The 19,694-nt window shown below is 41.5% G+C and overlaps 1 protein-coding gene across 1 annotated transcript; it reads left to right on the top strand.

The window, feature by feature from the left end:
* The first annotated feature begins 1,488 nt into the window (after positions 1–1,488).
* Positions 1,489–19,485, top strand: LOC143519767 (uncharacterized). Its single transcript, XM_077013512.1, has 17 exons — positions 1,489–1,647; positions 3,007–3,291; positions 3,403–3,497; positions 3,893–3,943; positions 4,250–4,628; positions 4,746–4,922; positions 5,062–5,132; positions 8,998–9,393; positions 9,522–9,703; positions 9,792–9,936; positions 10,172–10,348; positions 16,095–16,182; positions 17,545–17,829; positions 17,937–18,031; positions 18,427–18,477; positions 18,784–19,162; positions 19,280–19,485. Exons 1-17 carry the CDS (start codon positions 1,608–1,610, stop codon positions 19,483–19,485), a joined length of 3,102 nt encoding a protein of 1,033 aa, XP_076869627.1. The 5' UTR covers positions 1,489–1,607.
* Positions 19,486–19,694: the final 209 nt, after the last annotated feature.

Below are 19,694 nucleotides of genomic sequence, written 5' to 3'. Positions count from 1 at the left end.
TTCAGGGAAAACACAAAATTGTCTAGGTGACCCCAAACTATATATATATATATATATATATATATATATATATATATATATATATATATATATATATATATATGAAGAGTTTGGTTCCAAAACGCTATAAATCCATTTTGATCAATTTGAGTAAAAATGTGTTTTCTTTAGCAAGAAAGTGGTAGGCTAAAAACCACTGTTTTCTGTTTCAAACTATCAAATACCATACTAAGGTTAAAAAAACACAAACAAATCAAATCAAGATTTTAATATTTAAAGATTTATTTTTAAAAAACTTTAAAACATTTTTTTCGAAAAACGCAATAAATCCATGCCATGTTTTTTTCAAAATGTCTTGTATATCCTTTGGCATCAATAGAACTTTTTTTTTTTGACTGAAAATGTGCAAAATACAATAATTAATAACTGTAAATTGTACATCTTAATATAATAGTTTGACCATTGGGCCTAAAAACACAAATTTCAAACCATTTCACGCTACAGCCCCGAAACCCTCCCTTCGAGCGTGTGTTAATGTTCTCCGTGTCTTTGTATGTACGTCCGTGTGTGTGTGTTTGTGTGTGTGTTCACTTGTCTCGACAGACTAACGTTTTTCACGCGTTACTTGTTAGGCTACGTGTATATAGTGTGTGTGTTGTATCGTTTGGTGCTCGTCTTTAACGTGACATTCGTTGTGTGTTAAACCGTGTCAGCACGCCGTGAGCGTGTACTGTTTAGTGTATTCTACTGGTGTTATGGTGCGCCGTGAGCGTTTACTGTTCAGTGTGATTGACAGCTGTTTTAAGACGCCGTGAGTGTGTCCAGCGTCAAGCTCAATAAACGTAGCCTTTGAACGCACCTCGTCTTTGCATCCTCGACTCCCTCGCACCCGTTACAGACATAAATAGTGAAAATAGTATAACTATTAACATAAATAGTATAACTGCTATACGAACAGGCTCCTCTATACCATCAAAACCGTTCATTTTAGCGGACTTTGAGAGTGAAAAACGAGATATATTTTAACAAAGTAGGCTACAAGAAATGCCGGGCGGCTCAACAAGTCGCGTTCTGTTTACGTGGTGGTGCGCTGTGATTGGATGAGTGGAGATGTGGCGTTCTGCGGGAAATCAGAATTGGCGTTTGTTGCATTTTGGAAAGAAAGAGAGAAAGTAGGGCAGTATTACATGGTGGATGTGGCGTTTTGATCAAAATTGAATATTGGCTTTTCAAGAGTGGTCACATACCATTCTGATTCTGGCTGTAACTCATTTTTTTTTTTTTTTTAATGGCGTTTATCGCGTTTTGGAACCAAACTCTTCATATATATATATATATATATATATATATATATATATATATATATATATATATATATATAATACACTCAAAGAAACACAGGTAGCTATAGCAACTAATGGGAGAATGACGCAATGTTATTATGACGTCACCATGACGGCGTTATTTAAAGGCCTGTTCAGACTCGCATTAACCAGATACCTTCAAGAAGACATAGCGGTTCAGATTCGCAATTACCAGATACCTTCAAGAAGACGTAGCGGTTCGGATTCACAATTACCAGATTCCTTCGGTTTATCGACAGGATTATGCACAGCAAAGAAGCCATGGGTCAGACCTCACGTAATGGTACTTCACGCTATTTTTTTCAGTATTACTTTACATGACGTTATTGCTAATTGAATGCTTTAAAATTTTTTATATTATAATATGGGAAATTTACGGTGAAATATTAATACGGGAGGACGACGGGAAAGGGGTAAAATACGGTAGTTTCACGGCCAAAACGGGACACTTGACAGGTATGACTAAACTACGTGTTTGGCGAGCATAGCCAACCTAACTTTCCATAGCTAACATTAGCTAACTAGCTAGCTGACCATTAATACGGATGGGTACCACGAAATATCACATTAACATGGCATTCGAAGTAAAATAAATGAACCGCTGAATGTAGACAGCTGTACTGGTTTGATCCTATAGTTTAAGGAATAGAGCAGTTGTGCTTTTAGCTAACGAGTGTGTATCTTGTCCCCGCTCGTCGTCAAACCCCATTTTAATTCATAATTGGTAACTCGCTAGTTGTATTTTCCTTCATTTGACTTGGTGTTTGGTAGCTATAACTACGTTGCTCGCTTATAATGCTTGCGGTGTTGGTCGTGTCAGCTGTAGCTGTCAGTTTAGATAAAAGGGGAGGAGCTAGCTAAAGCGTGCGTCGCGAGCGGGTCCGCGCGCCGAAAATGACCCTGTCGATTCACGAATTTTGTAACTTAGCGCGCGCGGCGCTTCAGCGCAATGAACAAAGTCATCTTTGCCGGGTTCATACAAATTTATAAGGTGGAATTAAAGCACTTGTACGTCTCTTTCAACGTCCATTCCAATATTTCCCAGCACGTTAAACTTAATTAAGTAAAATATTTATACATATAGTCGAAATAATTCGCTTTTTTATCACATTATTTAATGGTTGTTTATTTTCAAAACGCCCAATCTTAACGTCTTCACGTTCTCTCATGTTTCGTCCTGGAATGTACAAGAATGTGACGCCAAGTATAAACGCCTCCGGAGTCGCGCGGTCACTCGCGAAAGTATAAACCTAGCTTAACGTGAACCTAAAGCCCCCCATTAATTAACGAAGAGGCACGTGGGAAAGCACGGCCTGCACTGAAGGACTTGTGGTTACTGTCTGTGTTACAGCCGCTTTCCTTCCGCGCTGACGTTTTATAGGTGACTTTCTACATATTCAGCATAGCCATCATTTAGTACGTTAAAAAACACAGTTAAAACGTTTTGCAAAAGTAACTTGGTCAACCTAATGGTCCCTCCAGCAGGCATTTTAATTTAGTGTCTGAACCTCTGTGCATTTTGCCCAGCAAACTGCATAGCAAATGTAGATTATTAAAAAAATAATTCTGTATTGACAAAGAACAATGTGAAAAACGTGCAAAACAGTAATGATTAAGATTTCCATTTAATGATTTGTTCTAGTGCCTGTTGAATCTCGTGAGAATTCCACACGAACCTCGAGGTCCAGTTGGAAAAATATAGCAAGGAAGCGCTCTGCCCCGACTGGACCTGTGGAGGCTTCCCGATCCTTTGCAATGCAAGGGAGAGACGAGGAATCTTTGAGGCAGTGTGGGAAGAGAAAAGGAGATGCTCTTCAAGACATGGCACTCCACCCCATGGAGGCACAGCCAAGGAAAAGGAAGAGAGAGGAGGAGAGGAAGAAGAGATTGACTCCTCCTGCCCAACGGACAAACCCTAGACGTGGAGGTCTGTCTAGAGTCATGCCCTCAACACTACCAGCATTTTACATCTACTGAATCTTTTGATGAACAAGCATGTAACTTGGGTTTTGTTGACATTTATTTTTGTTTCACACAGCGAGCTTCGCTTCACACTACACTGTAGGAGATCTCCTGGGGACAGGAGGATTCGGCTCTGTGTATGCAGGAGTCCGCAAGGCTGATGGAAAACAGGTGAGCATCAGCACACAATACAGGAACGTTAGAACACTGCACAGCATAATTGTGTTCTGTTCTGAGAAGCGAATCAAATCTGTGGTGCTTTACACATTAAGTTGATTTTAAAAATGACAGTGGAACCCAATTTTCATGTTGGGCTGTGATTAGAACTCTGAAAGGAGTTGCTCATCGCATGGCAGTCACGCATGGTGGTCAAATCTAACAGGACTTGACCTTTTTATTGTAACATTCCAATTTTTGAACACAAGATCCTGATTATATGTTGTGATGAGCTTGACACAAGGTGTGGATGAATATCAGACTCCATCTACAGGCCCTTAGATATGTTAAATGTAATGATTGTTTTGTGCATATAATTACATTTCCTGTATTTTTTTATATGTGACCAGGTCGCCATTAAATATGTGCTGAAGCAACATGCACAGCAGTTCATCACTGTTGTAAGTCCAACCTCTTATGTAATATTGTGACAATGGCTGCAAATTTTTAGACTGGTAAAACTGCAAAGACAATATAAATGCAAAGCTGTTAATTTTCCATTCAGTATCTCCTCCAAACACAAATGTGTAAGAGTTAATTTTTCATATTCAGGTTTCCTTACCTAATATTTATAATGTGTTTTAGAGGCGGAATACTCATCTAATGATTGGTACCAATCCAAGTCCCTTTCATGTTAACCTTCTTGCTAACCATAATTCCACTATAAAACTTCAAACCCATACTAACCATGTCTTCCTTAATTTTAGCCTGGTGAAACTCGCATGCTCCCCCTAGAGGTGGCTTTAATGGAGATGGTGTGCAAGCCACCTTGTTGTGAGCATATTGTGGAGCTCCTAGAATGGTTTGAGAGCCGTGACCATTTCATCTTGATTCTGGAGCGACCCATCCCCTGCATGGACCTCTTTGACTTCTTGGTCTCGCGCAACGGCCAACTGCCTGAGTCACAGGCACGATTGATCATGCGTCAGGTGGTTCAGGCTGTCCTTCACTGCCGTGACCGTGGAGTTCTTCACAGAGACGTCAAGGAAGAGAACCTTCTGGTCAACACAGACACCCTTGACGTCAAGTTGATTGACTTTGGTTGTGGCGATCTGCTTCAGACCGGACCCTACAGCCAGTTTGCAGGTTATTCACCTTATGAATGAAATGTGCAAGTTACAAACTAGTATCCAATGAGAGGCTATAATTACAAACTATTATTATTTATGATGTTACTGATGATTCTCTCTCTTTCCGTCTCAGGCACCAAGATATACTGCCCTCCTGAATGGCTGGCAGACGGAATGTATGAGGGTCGCCCAGCCACCATCTGGAGTCTGGGTGTGCTCCTCTACAGTATTATCTGTGGATATGTGCCCTTTGAGAATGATAGCGACATTGCTGAGGCACACCTGCGCTTCGAGCATAGACAGTCTAGAGGTGAAAACACAGAAGCAACTTGAACATAACTAGAAAGTCTAAATTGTAAAATGATTGTTTATGTAATTGTTTCTGAACAGATGTTTCAGATGGTAACTTTGATTTTCTTTCTCAACTAATCGTATCACTACACATATAGCCTGCCGCCATCTGATAAAATGGTGTCTGCAACAGAAGCCTGAAAATCGGCCTGTACTCGAGGACATTCTTGCACATTGTTGGTTTTCGGAAGAACTTCAGGACTGAGTCAGTTTAGACAGGGTGTGTAGAGTAGATGTAAATAGAACTATGCACGTGACTAGATGACAGTCACCAAAATCAAAATTGCATTGTTTGCATAAGCTTATGAAGTTGTTGATTATGGAATAGAGAATTCTGGACATAGTCAACTGTACTACATATAAGCATATACCACTTTATAGCACTCAATTGGTATATAGTACACTATCAATAGAAAATGGAAATTAGGAAACTGTGATTGTTCTATCTGTGCTGTTCTTCTAGTTATTCTGAGTTCTAAATGGCTTTTTTATTCTGTAGATTCCCATGCAGTTTAGAGGGTAGTTTCTGATGCAGAAAGGACAAATTGAGCGCATAGATTCGTCCCTTTTGAGTCCACATAACCCAGCAAGCCTCTGGATAGCATCAGTGAATGGATAGATCCTGCCTTCCAGAAATAAAAAATAAACTTTGAATTTGTGCAGTTTGTGGTCCATGCCTTGAATGTTATTTTAGAATAACACTTATGCAGTAGCGCAGACATAATGTATTCTGTCTTCTTGGATATTGTTGCACTCTTCAGGTGATCTAGAAACTCAAACGAATGAGTTAGACAATATATAATGTAATGTACTATAACTGATTTTTTAAAAATAATTCATTTGAAGTTCACATGGGGAACCTACTTCAATGCCATGTTAGGTGATATATTAAGTTTAAACTGAAGCGGAATAATCTATTTTCAAACGTTTTCGGGAATCAATGAAATTTTCATTTATCGAGTTTAAATAATAATTTCATGAAGAAAAGCTTGCTCATTAAAACATTTATAATTTCATTTAAAAATAAATCATGACTTGGTTTTAACAGATTTACAATTTCTAACACAAGCAACCATACAGTGATCACTGACATTACATAAATCTGCAGCAGCAGAAAACTTGTGTGATGCATTAGTAATAACATTTATTACAGTTTTTATCAGTTGATTTGGTACATTTATCACATGATTTACATTGGCATCACAACAAGTGCATTTCTCAAAACAGTTAGTGCAAACAGCAAAACTCAATGAAATACCTGCAAAAGCACATACTCAGTATTTGCAAAAGCAAATATTTAGGTCAGTCAATATGTCGGTGCCATCAGAATATCTAGTTTGTGTGCCATTAACTACGAACAAGACAGTCAAAATACTTGTCATGTTGTCAGTGCAACTTTAAGTCACAGTCAGTGCATACTGTAAGTATATTCTGATGGAAAGTAGCTAAGCTTTTGATTTCAAGAATGCTGCACATTCTGTGGTATATAAAATGAAAAGTTACGCACATACAAAGTTACACATGGCTGTATGTGAGACTGATAGCAAGAAATTGGACTGGAATCAAATTTGTACAGCAATATTGCTTGACTATTGTTCGCACTGCAATTTGTTGACAAAAACAAATTTGATTGAAATTCAGAAAAGGCAGACAGCTGACTGGAAAAACTGCAAATTTAGAAACTTACTCTACACATTCAAAACAACATGAGCACATACAGCATGGGTTAAAGTTCTTCGTCACTACGACGGATTTCCGTCATTTTTGGGGGGAAAATTCCATCAAATCATAATAAACCGCACAAGCGCGTGCTATCTGTTTTGTGGCCGAAATATGATTCTCTCACTGGCGCTCATCAGCACTGGATGGATGACGGCGGTGTCATTTGATTGATTTGCGGGTCCGCCTTCAGATTTTCGGACATTACGTAGAAGAGTTACCTCCCTCCTTAATCTTTCGGAGTGACGTGTCTCCGAAACGATATGTGGTAGTAGAAAGAAACACCCCTCAAAAACAGGGGAATGAACATTTACCTGACGAATTTTAATGTTGCTTTGTGTTTCAGGTTTGAAATGTGCTGGAATTTAGGCTAAAATGCTTGAAATTGTAACTACTTTGTTTCACAACAAGTATCTGTCTGACTGAACAGTTCTCTTGTATTACGTTAACAAATTCCAGGACGAAACATGAGAGAACATTAAAATTGGGCGTTTTGAAAATAAACCACCATTAAATAATATGATTAAAAAAGCGAATTATTTCGAATCATTTCGAGTATATGTATAAATATTTAACTTTATTAAGTTTAACGTGCTTGGAAATATTGAAATGGACCTTGAAAGTGACATACAAGTGCTTGAATTGCACCTAGGTGTATGAACTCCACAAACATGACTACACCGCCGTCATCCATCCAGCGCTGATGAGCATCAGTGACAGAATCATATATATGTACTGTATATAATCGGGTCCACGCGCCGAAAATGACGTAATCGCACGAGAGCCTCGCGCGCTGGCGCTGATGAACAATTAAAAATTACGCCTTATTTATGCATGCAAACAACGGAAATCTGTAGCGTCTTTATATGTGTCAAATGAGGGGAGTCAGATTCTGCCAAGGAGTCGGAACAGCGATGTAATGTTGGGAAGACAGGAGTGATGCAAACGCAAGAGTAGAACACTATGAACGTAACTGAAACGCTTTATTAAAACAATGAAAAACGCGCATAACAAAATGAGTAGTAACCTAAACCCAACACAGTACAAAACCTAACATAAACACGTAACATACAGCAGACCACTACTTATAACCATAAAGAACAGATAAGGAACCTACAAGAACCGAACTAACACGGAGGGTAGGACAAACAATACGACAAGAAGAACACAAGGACACGGGCGTCAGAACACGAAAGTATTATTATTATTATTATTATTTCAATGTTTATTTCAAATATGGAAAACTAAAAACAAAACAAATGATAAAACAGATAATAAAACAATTTTACATACTTGAAAAGGAATTGGAAGAAGTATAAAACTTATTTAATCCCACCCTCCTCCAAAACTTATTACAAAAATAAAAAATAAATAAATTTTTTTTTCCCTCACTCAATCACATTTCATAAATACTGAAACTACCACTTCATTAACTCTGAAGTGATATAATACAAAAATATATTCATAAACATAAATATGCAGTGTATATGCATACACTCATAAGTACAAGCATATACAGACATATACACAACCCCCTAAATTCCCATATTGTGACGCTCGAGATATGAAGCACGACGAACGTCAACTGTGCAACACTGAACGTTTAATGAAAACAAACAAACACGTGAAGCTCCGTGCGGAGTGCAAACAGACAACACACCTCTCACACAGGCACGAAACTTTAGACAAAGACGAGCACAAGACACTGCGCGAACGCACATTAAATAGGTGAATAACACAAACCCTCGTGATCTCGAGACAAGGCACAGGTGCGACTACGAACACGCTCACGAACAACCCACACCCACGGAAGTACATACATGGGCATAACGACACGCAGACGACATAGTGGCACGCCCACAGGGAAGGGTCCGGAGCTGTGACCGTGACAGAACCCTCCACCAGGGGCTCGCTACTCCCGGAGCTTCCCGCGTAGCTGGAAAAGCCCCGAACCAATACCAACGGGCAGGTCCGGAGCCGCCGGGTTCACGAGCCTCCGAGAGCCGTCTCCCCCGATGGTGGGAACCGCCGCGAACAGCTCTAGAACACCCTCCCTGGGAAGACAGGGGAGAATACGTTAAACAATGGCACAGTCACAAACATGCACACAGGGACGCTGAACACAAAGGGCACAAATGGGAACAGTGGATTAGGGAGAAACACTGGGACTGACAAAAACACCGGTACATAAACATTCATCATCGGAGCCAAGCTCCCCGCCTTAGGCAAAGCCTGCAGCGGAGAGAAAGCTCCGGGGACTGGAGGCGCTGCAGAAGGCGGGTCTCCCCCCGCCTGTGCTGCGTGCTCACCGCCAGGTGACGCACGACCGGCGGACGCGCCAGGAGCAGCGCGACTTGGAGACCGCTTGGGGGCAGCGCGACTGGTGGCCGCGCGAGGCGCAGCGCGACTGGTGGCCGCGCGAGGCGCAGCGCGACTGGTGGCCGCGCGAGGCGCAGCGCGACTGGTGGCCGCGCGAGGCGCAGCGCGACTGGCGGCCGCGCGAGGCGCAGCGCGACTGGCGGCCGCGCGAGGCGCAGCGCGACCTGTTTCCCGCCTGGAGGCGGTGCGACCAGCGTGTCTCGCGGCAACTGTCCTCCCTGGTCCGCGGCTACCTCCTCCGGGAGTTCCGTAGGGGCTTGCCGCCCTATAAGCCTGCTGGCGCTCCTCCACCCTCTCTGGGAACCTCCCGTAGGAAGCCCTTCCTCTGCCAGGCCAGCCTCCCCTGGTTCCGGTATCGGGGGTGGTGTCCATCGCCGGCTCCTCCTCCTCGGCCACGCTCCAGTCCATGGACCGTGTGGGGGTCTCACAGCGAGCGTGCTCCATGGGCTCCTCACCGCAGGAGTCTCCACTGTCTGACGTGGGCGGACTGTCCGGTCCGCTCCTACCCCCTTTGCATACGGTCGAGAGGGAACTCACCGACCGAAGACTCTCCCCCTCGCTCTCCTCGCTCTGCCCGTCGGTTCCCGACAGGGCTGGGTGCAGCGACGAAGGGGGACTGAAGTCTTCCCTCTCCTCGCCGTAGTCAGACGGTGGAGGACTGACGTCTCCCTCCCCGTAGTAGACCGTGCTCTTTGAGCACACTGACGGGGAATACTCCTCCACCTCGTAGTCCGTCCCCTCCGCCCCGCCTTCAAACGGTGGGAGACTGCCCCCCTTCCCCCCGTAATACACAGTGCTCCTTGAGCAAACTGAGGGGGGATACTCCTCCTCCTCCGAGCCGTCCTCCTCGGACTCGTCCTCGGGAGGATTGGCACGTACCATCCCCGCATAGACGACCAGCGGGTCCTCCGTGCCTTCTCTGGTTTCGGCCAGGGGGTTGGTCTCGCGCGTCATCGCGCGGAGTCCCTCTCTCCACGCCGCCTGGAAAAACACCTCCTCTCTCCTCTCCTCGGCGCTCTCAGGAACTCGCTCGGGAGAGGGCGCGCGCCGGGGCATGTTTCTCTCCACCTCCGAAACACAACCGCCCACAGCCCTTGGTGGTGGCTCTAGGGACGCGGTGGGGTGTTGGTCCTCCCATATACGCACCGCGGACTGACGGAGGTGTTCGGCCATCTCCGCGTCTTCCGCACTCCGAGCGGCGCAGAGTATGTAAGCGCAGATGGGGCTCTGCATCATCTCCTGCTCGGAGATGGGGGCTTCGGGACGTCGGACTGGAGAAGAGCCATGGTGACGTCGGCTCTTTCTCCTACCTTTAGGCGCCCTGGTGGCATATCCAGGCATACCTTCTTTTATTAGGCTCGTCTTTCTGTGACGCTCGAGATATGAAGCACGACGAACGTCAACTGTGCAACACTGAACGTTTAATGAAAACAAACAAACACGTGAAGCTCCGTGCGGAGTGCAAACAGACAACACACCTCTCACACAGGCACGAAACTTTAGACAAAGACGAGCACAAGACACTGCGCGAACGCACATTAAATAGGTGAATAACACAAACCCTCGTGATCTCGAGACAAGGCACAGGTGCGACTACGAACACGCTCACGAACAACCCACACCCACGGAAGTACATACATGGGCATAACGACACGCAGACGACATAGTGGCACGCCCACAGGGAAGGGTCCGGAGCTGTGACCGTGACACATATATTACAATGTATATGCATAAATAATAATCAGGCACACTCAGCCTCCCTATATCTTTTAAATATACTAGTTTTGTACCTTTCTTTAAATTTGTTTGGACATTCCTTTGGTTCCATACTCAGAATGTTCCATAATTTTGCTCCAACAATAGAAATACAGAACCCTTTACGCGTTGTATGAACATTTCTTCTTTTAAAATTTAACTGTCCCCTTAGTTGATAACCCTCATCCCTTTCAATAAATAGTTTCTGGATATTTGCTGGTAATAATTTGTTTTTTGCTTTAAATGCTATTTCTGCTGTTTGCAAATCTACAAGATCTGTAAATTTGAGTAATTTTGACGACAGGAATAATGAATTGGTATGATCCCTATAGCCAGCCCCGTGTATTATCCTTATTGCTTTCTTTTGTAAAATAATTAATGGTTGTATAACAGTTTTATAATTATTGCCCCATATACTTGTACAATTATTTAAGTATGGGAGAACTAAGGAACAGTATAAAATATGAAGTGATTTGTAGTTCAAAACTTGTTTTGCTTTGTATAATATTGCAATTTCCCTTGAAACTTTGGCTTGTACATGTCTAATGTGAGATTTCCAGCTTATTTTATCATTAAGAATGATATTACACCAAGAAAATTTTTTTCAGTCACCCTTTCAATTTGACATCCATCTAAATTAACTTGTAGTTCTAGTTTATCTCCACTGTGCCCAAAAATAATGAACTTTGTTTTACTGACATTTAGTGATAGTGTGACGATACGGGGTGAGCGAAGGACGAGACACCGGATCCTTGCTGTAGACGTCACTTTTATTTGGTAACACGGAGATTGCGCAATAGCGCACGAGAAACATATAACGTGTACTACAGAGACGTGTAGACTTTAGACAACGACGAGCACAGGACACTGCACGAGCGCACATTAAACAAAGGTACCACTTTTGCTATTTTCATTTTATTTGGAAATTTACCGGTTTGAAATGATAAATTAGAAATGTATGTTAAGGGTTTAGAAATTCCCTCTATAACCTTTTTCAGTACGAACATATCAATGTCATCACAATCAGTAGATGTTATATTTGTGCATTTAAAAACTGTATCAATTACCTCATTCTCAGAAACTGCTGTGAGGAACATTGAGTTCAGATTTCTTTCAATATAAGGTTCTGTTATTTCTATAGCAATTATTGAATCAGAAATTGGTTCTGCCAGCTCAGGTCCAATGTTTACAAAAAATTGTTTAAACTATCAACAACTTCATTCATATCATAATTATCTTTATTATTAATTTTTTAGCTATTCTTAAGATACAAGTTAATTTATTTTTATATTTTTTATATTTATTTTCTGACTCTTTAGTTGTCAGGACAATGACCCAAAGCACACCTCCAAATTATGCACAAACTATTTAGAGAAGAAGCAGGCAGCTGGTGTTTTATCGGTAATGGAGTGGCCAGCGCAGTCACCAGATCTCAACCCCATTGAGCTGTTGTGGGAGCAGCTTGACGGTATGGTATGAAAAAAGTGCCCATCAACCCAATCAAACTTGTGGGAGTGACTTCTGGAAGCATGGGGTGAAATTTCTCCAGATTACCTCAGCAAATTAAGAGCTAGAATGCCAAAGGTCTGCAATGCTGTAATTGCTGCAAAGGGAGCATTCTTTGACGAAAGCAAAGTTTAAAGTAGAAAATTATTTTTAAAAATATATAAAATTATTTCTACCTTGTCAATGTCTGGACTATATTTCTATTCATTTTGCAACTCATTTACAGTTTTTCTCAGTCAGTTTGGTTCATTTCTCAGATCAGAATTGAAATTCTCAAAACAGTTCATTCAGTCTCCACATCTCCTTGTCACTTGTGCACATCATAATTGAATTTCTCCTTGTGTTTAACATTTTGCAAATGTCACGGTGACAGCTCCGGACCCTTCCCTGTGGGTGTGTCATGACGTCGTCTGCGTGCAGTTATGTCCATGTTTGTACTTTCGTGGGTGTGGGTTGCTTGAGCGTGTTCGTTTGTTACACCTGTGCCTTGTCTCAAGGTCACGTGGGTCTGTGTAACTCACTTATTTAATGTGCGTTCGCGCAGTGTCGTGTGCTCGTCTTTGTCTAAGTTTCATGCCAGTGTGAGTGTCACAGTGATGTGCTTGCGCCACCGCAGTGAAGCTACGTGTTCTGTGTGAAGTAAAGTTCGTGTTTGCACCCATCTGCTACGTGTCGTGTCCGTTCCTCCGCACGTCACAGCAAATGCTTTTGTACATATTGCAAATGGACATGGGCAGTTGTCTGTTGTTTTTTACATTATGTGTTGCTTATGTCATGTTTATCAAAATGTGTTGTACGGATTGTCTGTTGAATTGTCTTACCCTCCCAAACATTTAGTCTTTAGGTCATCGCCTAGGTCATTATATGCAAAAGTGCTGAACATGTTGTCATAATCTCTAAGGCATCATTTTACATTTATTTATTTAGGTTATTTTTTTGTTACATTTTTTTAATTTATCCTAATTTGATTAAATTGTTTACAAGTGAACATTCAGTTACAGTAAGAAAGGGAATTGGTGAAGGCTTAGATCAACCAATGGTCTCAACCATAGGTCAGAGGTGTGTCTCATGAACCTTTACTGTAATTGGCAAACATTTATAGACGCTAAACACTGCATTATCACAAAGTCTCATAATGGAAAGACAAAGCCATGTACAGGGTGAACAGCAAATAGGAGAAGTAAGACTGTGTGGTGTAGAGGAGTAAGACTGTGTGGTGTAGAGGAGTAAAACTGGTGTAGAGGGGTAAGACTGTGGTGTAGAGGGTTAAGAATGTGTGGTGTAGAGGAGTAAGACTATATGGTGTAGAGGGGTAAGACTGTGTGGTGTAAGGCTGAGGGGACAAAACAGTGAAATAAACAATTGTGGACCATGCTTGCTGGGTGCAGCCGAATATTGGAAGAACAACTGTGTCTTCAATCGTTCAAACATTTCATAGAGAAAACATGTATGTAATTCAGAAATGTGCTCTCTGCTGTAATGCTGCACATTGACGTAAATTCTGACATGTTATTCTTTTTTTTTCTTATACCATATATGATATCAAGACTAGCTCATGGGGAGGCAGAGGTTCCATTTTCACACAACAAGAGGAGGCTGTATGTGCTTAGGTTGTTTTGAATGTGTAGAATAAGTTTCTAATTTTGCAGTTTTCTCCAGTCAGTTGTCTGTCTTTTCTGAATTTCAGTCGAATTTTTTTTTGTCAACAAATTGCAGTGCGAACAATACAGTCAAACAATATTGCTGTACAAATTTAATTCCAGTCCAATGTCTTTCTATCAGTCTCCCACATACAGTCATGTGTAACTTTGTGTTCCATGTAAGTTTTATGTGTGTAACATGTATTTGATATACCACAGAATGTGCAGCGTTCTTAAAATCAAAAGCATAGCTAGTTTCCATCAGAATATACAATCTGCACAGACTGTGACTTATAGTTGCACTGACAACATGACTAAGTATTTTGACTGCCTTGTTCATAGGCGATGGCCCACAGACTAGATATTCTGATGGCACTGACAAATCGACTGACCTAAATATTTGATTTTGGGGCAAAAACAAAGAATTTTGAGTGAAGTATGGGATTTTGCCGGTATTTCATTGAGTTTTGCTGTTTGCACCAACTGTTTTGAGAAATGCACTACTTGTGATGCCAATGTAAAGCAAGATGTGAGAAATGAACCAAACCGACTGGGAAAAACTGTAATAAAAGTATGAGATTTCAGGGAAAACACAAAATTGTCTAGGTGACCCCAAACTATATATATATATATATATATATATATATATATATATATATATATATATATATATATATATATATATGAAGAGTTTGGTTCCAAAACGCTATAAATCCATTTTGATCAATTTGAATAAAAATGTGTTTTCTTTAGCAAGAAAGTGGTAGGCTAAAAACCACTGTTTTCTGTTTCAAACTATCAAATACCATACTAAGGTTAAAAAAACACAAACAAATCAAATCAAGATTTTAATATTTAAAGATTTATTTTTAAAAAACTTTAAAACATTTTTTTCGAAAAACGCAATAAATCCATGCCATGTTTTTTTCAAAATGTCTTGTATATCCTTTGGCATCAATAGAACTTTTTTTTTTGACTGAAAATGTGCAAAATACAATAATTAATAACTGTAAATTGTACATCTTAATATAATAGTTTGACCATTGGGCCTAAAAACACAAATTTCAAAACATTTCACGCTACAGCCCCGAACCCCTCCCTTCGAGCGTGTGTTAATGTTCTCCGTGTCTTTGTATGTACGTCCGTGTGTGTGTGTTTGTATGTGTGTGTGTGTGTTCACTTGTCTCGACAGACTAACGTGTTTCACGCGTTACTTGTTAGGCTACGTGTATATAGTGTGTGTCGTTTGGTGCTCGTCTTTAACGTGACATTCGTTGTGTGTTAAACCGTGTCAGCACGCCGTGAGCGTGTACTGTTTAGTGTATTCTACTGGTGTTATGGTGCGCCGTGAGCGTTTACTGTTCAGTGTGATTGACAGCTGTTTCAAGACGCCGTGAGTGTGTCCAGCGTCAAGCTCAAATAAACGTAGCCTTTGAACGCACCTCGTCTTTGCATCCTCGACTCCCTCGCACCCGTTACAGACATAAATAGTGAAAATAGTATAACTATTAACATAAATAGTATAACTGCTATACGAACAGGCTCCTCTATACCATCAAAACCGTTCATTTTAGCGGACTTTGAGAGTGAAAAACGAGATATATTTTAACAAAGTAGGCTACAAGAAATGCCGGGCGGCTCAACAAGTCGCGTTCTATGATGTTTACGTGGTGGTGCGCTGTGATTGGATGAGTGGAGATGTGGCGTTCTGCGGGAAATCAGAATTGGCGTTTGTTGCATTTTGGAAAGAAAGAGAGAAAGTAGGGCAGTATTACATGGTGGATGTGGCGTTTTGATCAAAATTGAATATTGGCTTTTCAAGAGTGGTCACATACATTCTGATTCTGGCTGTAACTCATTTTTTTTAATGGCGTTTATCGCGTTTTGGAACCAAACTCTTCATATATATATATATATATATATATATATATATATATATATATATATATATAAAATACACTCAAAGAAACACAGGTAGCTATAGCAACTAATGGGAGAATGACGCAATGTTATTATGACGTCACCATGACGGCGTTATTTAAAGGCCTGTTCAGACTCGCAATTACCAGATACCTTCAAGAAGACATAGCGGTTCAGATTCGCAATTACCAGATACCTTCAAGAAGACGTAGCGGTTCGGATTCGCAATTACCAGATTCCTTCGGTTTATCGACAGGATTATGCACAGCAAAGAAGCCATGGGTCAGACCTCACGTAATGGTACTTCACGCTATTTTTTTCAGTATTACTTTACATGACGTTATTGCTAATTTAATGCTTTAACATTTTTTATATTATAATATGGGAAATTTACGGTGAAATATTAATACGGGAGGACGACGGGAAAGGGGTAAAATACGGTAGTTTCCCGGCCAAAACGGGACACTTGACAGGTATGACTAAACTACGTGTTTGGCGAGCATAGCCAACCTAACTTTCCATAGCTAACATTAGCTAACTAGCTAGCTGACCATTAATACGGATGGGTACCACGAAATATCACATTAACATGGCATTCGAAGTAAAATAAATGAACCGCTGAATGTAGACAGCTGTACTGGTTTGATCCCATAGTTTAAGGAATAGAGAGCAGTTGTGCTTTTAGCTAACTAGTGTGTATCTTGTCCCCGCTCGTCGTCAAACCCCATTTTAATTCATAATTGGTAACTCGCTAGTTGTATTTTCCTTCATTTGACTTGGTGTTTGGTAGCTATAACTACGTTGCTCGCTTATAATGGTTGCGGTGTTGGTCGTGTCAGCTGTAGCTGTCAGTTTAGATAAAAGGGGAGGAGCTGGCTAAAGCGTGCGTCGCGAGCGGGTCCGCGCGCCGAAAATGACCCTGTCGATTCGCGAATTTTGTAACTTGGCGCGCGCGGCGCTTCAGCGCAATGAACAAAGTCATCTTTGCCGGGTTCATACAAATTTATAAGGTGGAATTAAAGCACTTGTACGTCTCTTTCAACGTCCATTCCAATATTTCCCAGCACGTTAAACTTAATTAAGTAAAATATTTATACATATAGTCGAAATAATTCGCTTTTTTATCACATTATTTAATGGTTGTTTATTTTCAAAACGCCCAATCTTAACGTCTTCACGTTCTCTCATGTTTCGTCCTGGAATGTACAAGAATGTGACGCCAAGTATAAACGCCTCCGGAGTCGCGCGGTCACTCGCGAAAGTATAAACCTAGCTTAACGTGAACCTAAAGTCCCCCATTAATTAACGAAGAGGCACGTGGGAAAGCACGGCATGCACTGAAGGACTTGTGGTCACTGTCTGTGTTACAGCCGCTTTCCTTCCGCGCTGACGTTTTATAGGTGACTTTCTACATGTTCAGCATAGCCATCATTTAGTACGTTAAACAAGCACAGTTAAAACGTTTTGCAAAAGTAACTTGGTCAACCTAATGGTCCCTCCAGCAGGCATTTTAATTTAGTGTCTGAACCTCTGTGCATTTTGCCCAGCAAACTGCATAGCAAATGTAGATTATTAAAAAAATAATTCTGTATTGACAAAGAACAATGTGAAAAACGTGCAAAACAGTAATGATTAAGATTTCCATTTAATGATTTGTTCTAGTGCCTGTTGAATCTCGTGAGAATTCCACACGAACCTCGAGGTCCAGTTGGAAAAATATAGCAAGGAAGCGCTCTGCCCCGACTGGACCTGTGGAGGCTTCCCGATCCTTTGCAATGCAAGGGAGAGACGAGGAATCTTTGAGGCAGTGTGGGAAGAGAAAAGGAGATGCTCTTCAAGACATGGCACTCCACCCCATGGAGGCACAGCCAAGGAAAAGGAAGAGAGAGGAGGAGAGGAAGAAGAGATTGACTCCTCCTGCCCAACGGACAAACCCTAGACGTGGAGGTCTGTCTAGAGTTATGCCCTCAACACTACCAGCATTTTACATCTACTGAATCTTTTGATGAACAAGCATGTAACTTGGGTTTTGTTGACATTTTTGTTTCACACAGCGAGCTTCGCTTCACACTACACTGTAGGAGATCTCCTGGGGACAGGAGGATTCGGCTCTGTGTATGCAGGAGTCCGCAAGGCTGATGGAAAACAGGTGAGCATCAGCACACAATACAGGAACGTTAGAACACTGCACAGCATAATTGTGTTCTGTTCTGAGAAGCGAATCAAATCTGTGGTGCTTTACACATTAAGTTGATTTTAAAAATGACAGTGGAACCCAATTTTCATGTTGGGCTGTGATTAGAACTCTGAAAGGAGTTGCTCATCGCATGGCAGTCACGCATGGTGGTCAAATCTAACAGGACTTGACCTTTTTATTGTAACATTCCAATTTTTGAACACAAGATCCTGATTATATGTTGTGATGAGCTTGACACAAGGTGTGGATGAATATCAGACTCCATCTACAGGCCCTTAGATATGTTAAATGTAATGATTGTTTTGTGCATATAATTACATTTCCTGTATTTTTTTATATGTGACCAGGTCGCCATTAAATATGTGCTGAAGCAACATGCACAGCAGTTCATCACTGTTGTAAGTCCAACCTCTTATGTAATATTGTGACAATGGCTGCAAATTTTTAGACTGGTAAAACTGCAAAGACAATATAAATGCAAAGCTGTTAATTTTCCATTCAGTATCTCCTCCAAACACAAATGTGTAAGAGTTAATTTTTCATATTCAGGTTTCCTTACCTAATATTTATAATGTGTTTTAGAGGCGGAATACTCATCTAATGATTGGTACCAATCCAAGTCCCTTTCATGTTAACCTTCTTGCTAACCATAATTCCACTATAAAACTTCAAACCCATACTAACCATGTCTTCCTTAATTTTAGCCTGGTGAAACTCGCATGCTCCCCCTAGAGGTGGCTTTAATGGAGATGGTGTGCAAGCCACCTTGTTGTGAGCATATTGTGGAGCTCCTAGAATGGTTTGAGAGCCGTGACCATTTCATCTTGATTCTGGAGCGACCCATCCCCTGCATGGACCTCTTTGACTTCTTGGTCTCGCGCAACGGCCAACTGCCTGAGTCACAGGCACGATTGATCATGCGTCAGGTGGTTCAGGCTGTCCTTCACTGCCGTGACCGTGGAGTTCTTCACAGAGACGTCAAGGAAGAGAACCTTCTGGTCAACACAGACACCCTTGACGTCAAGTTGATTGACTTTGGTTGTGGCGATCTGCTTCAGACCGGACCCTACAGCCAGTTTGCAGGTTATTCACCTTATGAATGAAATGTGCAAGTTACAAACTAGTATCCAATGAGAGGCTATAATTACAAACTATTATTATTTATGATGTTACTGATGATTCTCTCTCTTTCCGTCTCAGGCACCAAGATATACTGCCCTCCTGAATGGCTGGCAGACGGAATGTATGAGGGTCGCCCAGCCACCATCTGGAGTCTGGGTGTGCTCCTCTACAGTATTATCTGTGGATATGTGCCCTTTGAGAATGATAGCGACATTGCTGAGGCACACCTGCGCTTCGAGCGTAGACAGTCTAGAGGTGAAAACACAAAAGCAACTAGAAGATAACTAGAAAGTCTAAATTGTAAAATGATTGTTTATGTAATTGTTTCTGAACAGATGTTTCAGATGGTAACTTTGATTTTCTTTCTCAACTAATCGTATCACTACACATATAGCCTGCCGCCATCTGATAAAATGGTGTCTGCAACAGAAGCCTGAAAATCGGCCTGTACTCGAGGACATTCTTGCACATTGTTGGTTTTCGGAAGGACTTC

Source organism: Brachyhypopomus gauderio, chromosome 7 (genome assembly GCF_052324685.1).
Source record: "Brachyhypopomus gauderio isolate BG-103 chromosome 7, BGAUD_0.2, whole genome shotgun sequence".
In the NCBI taxonomy this organism is placed as follows: Eukaryota; Metazoa; Chordata; class Actinopteri; order Gymnotiformes; family Hypopomidae; genus Brachyhypopomus; species Brachyhypopomus gauderio.
The sequence above is the reverse complement of the archived record's forward strand: the minus strand, read 5'-3'. Positions and strand labels throughout refer to the sequence as shown.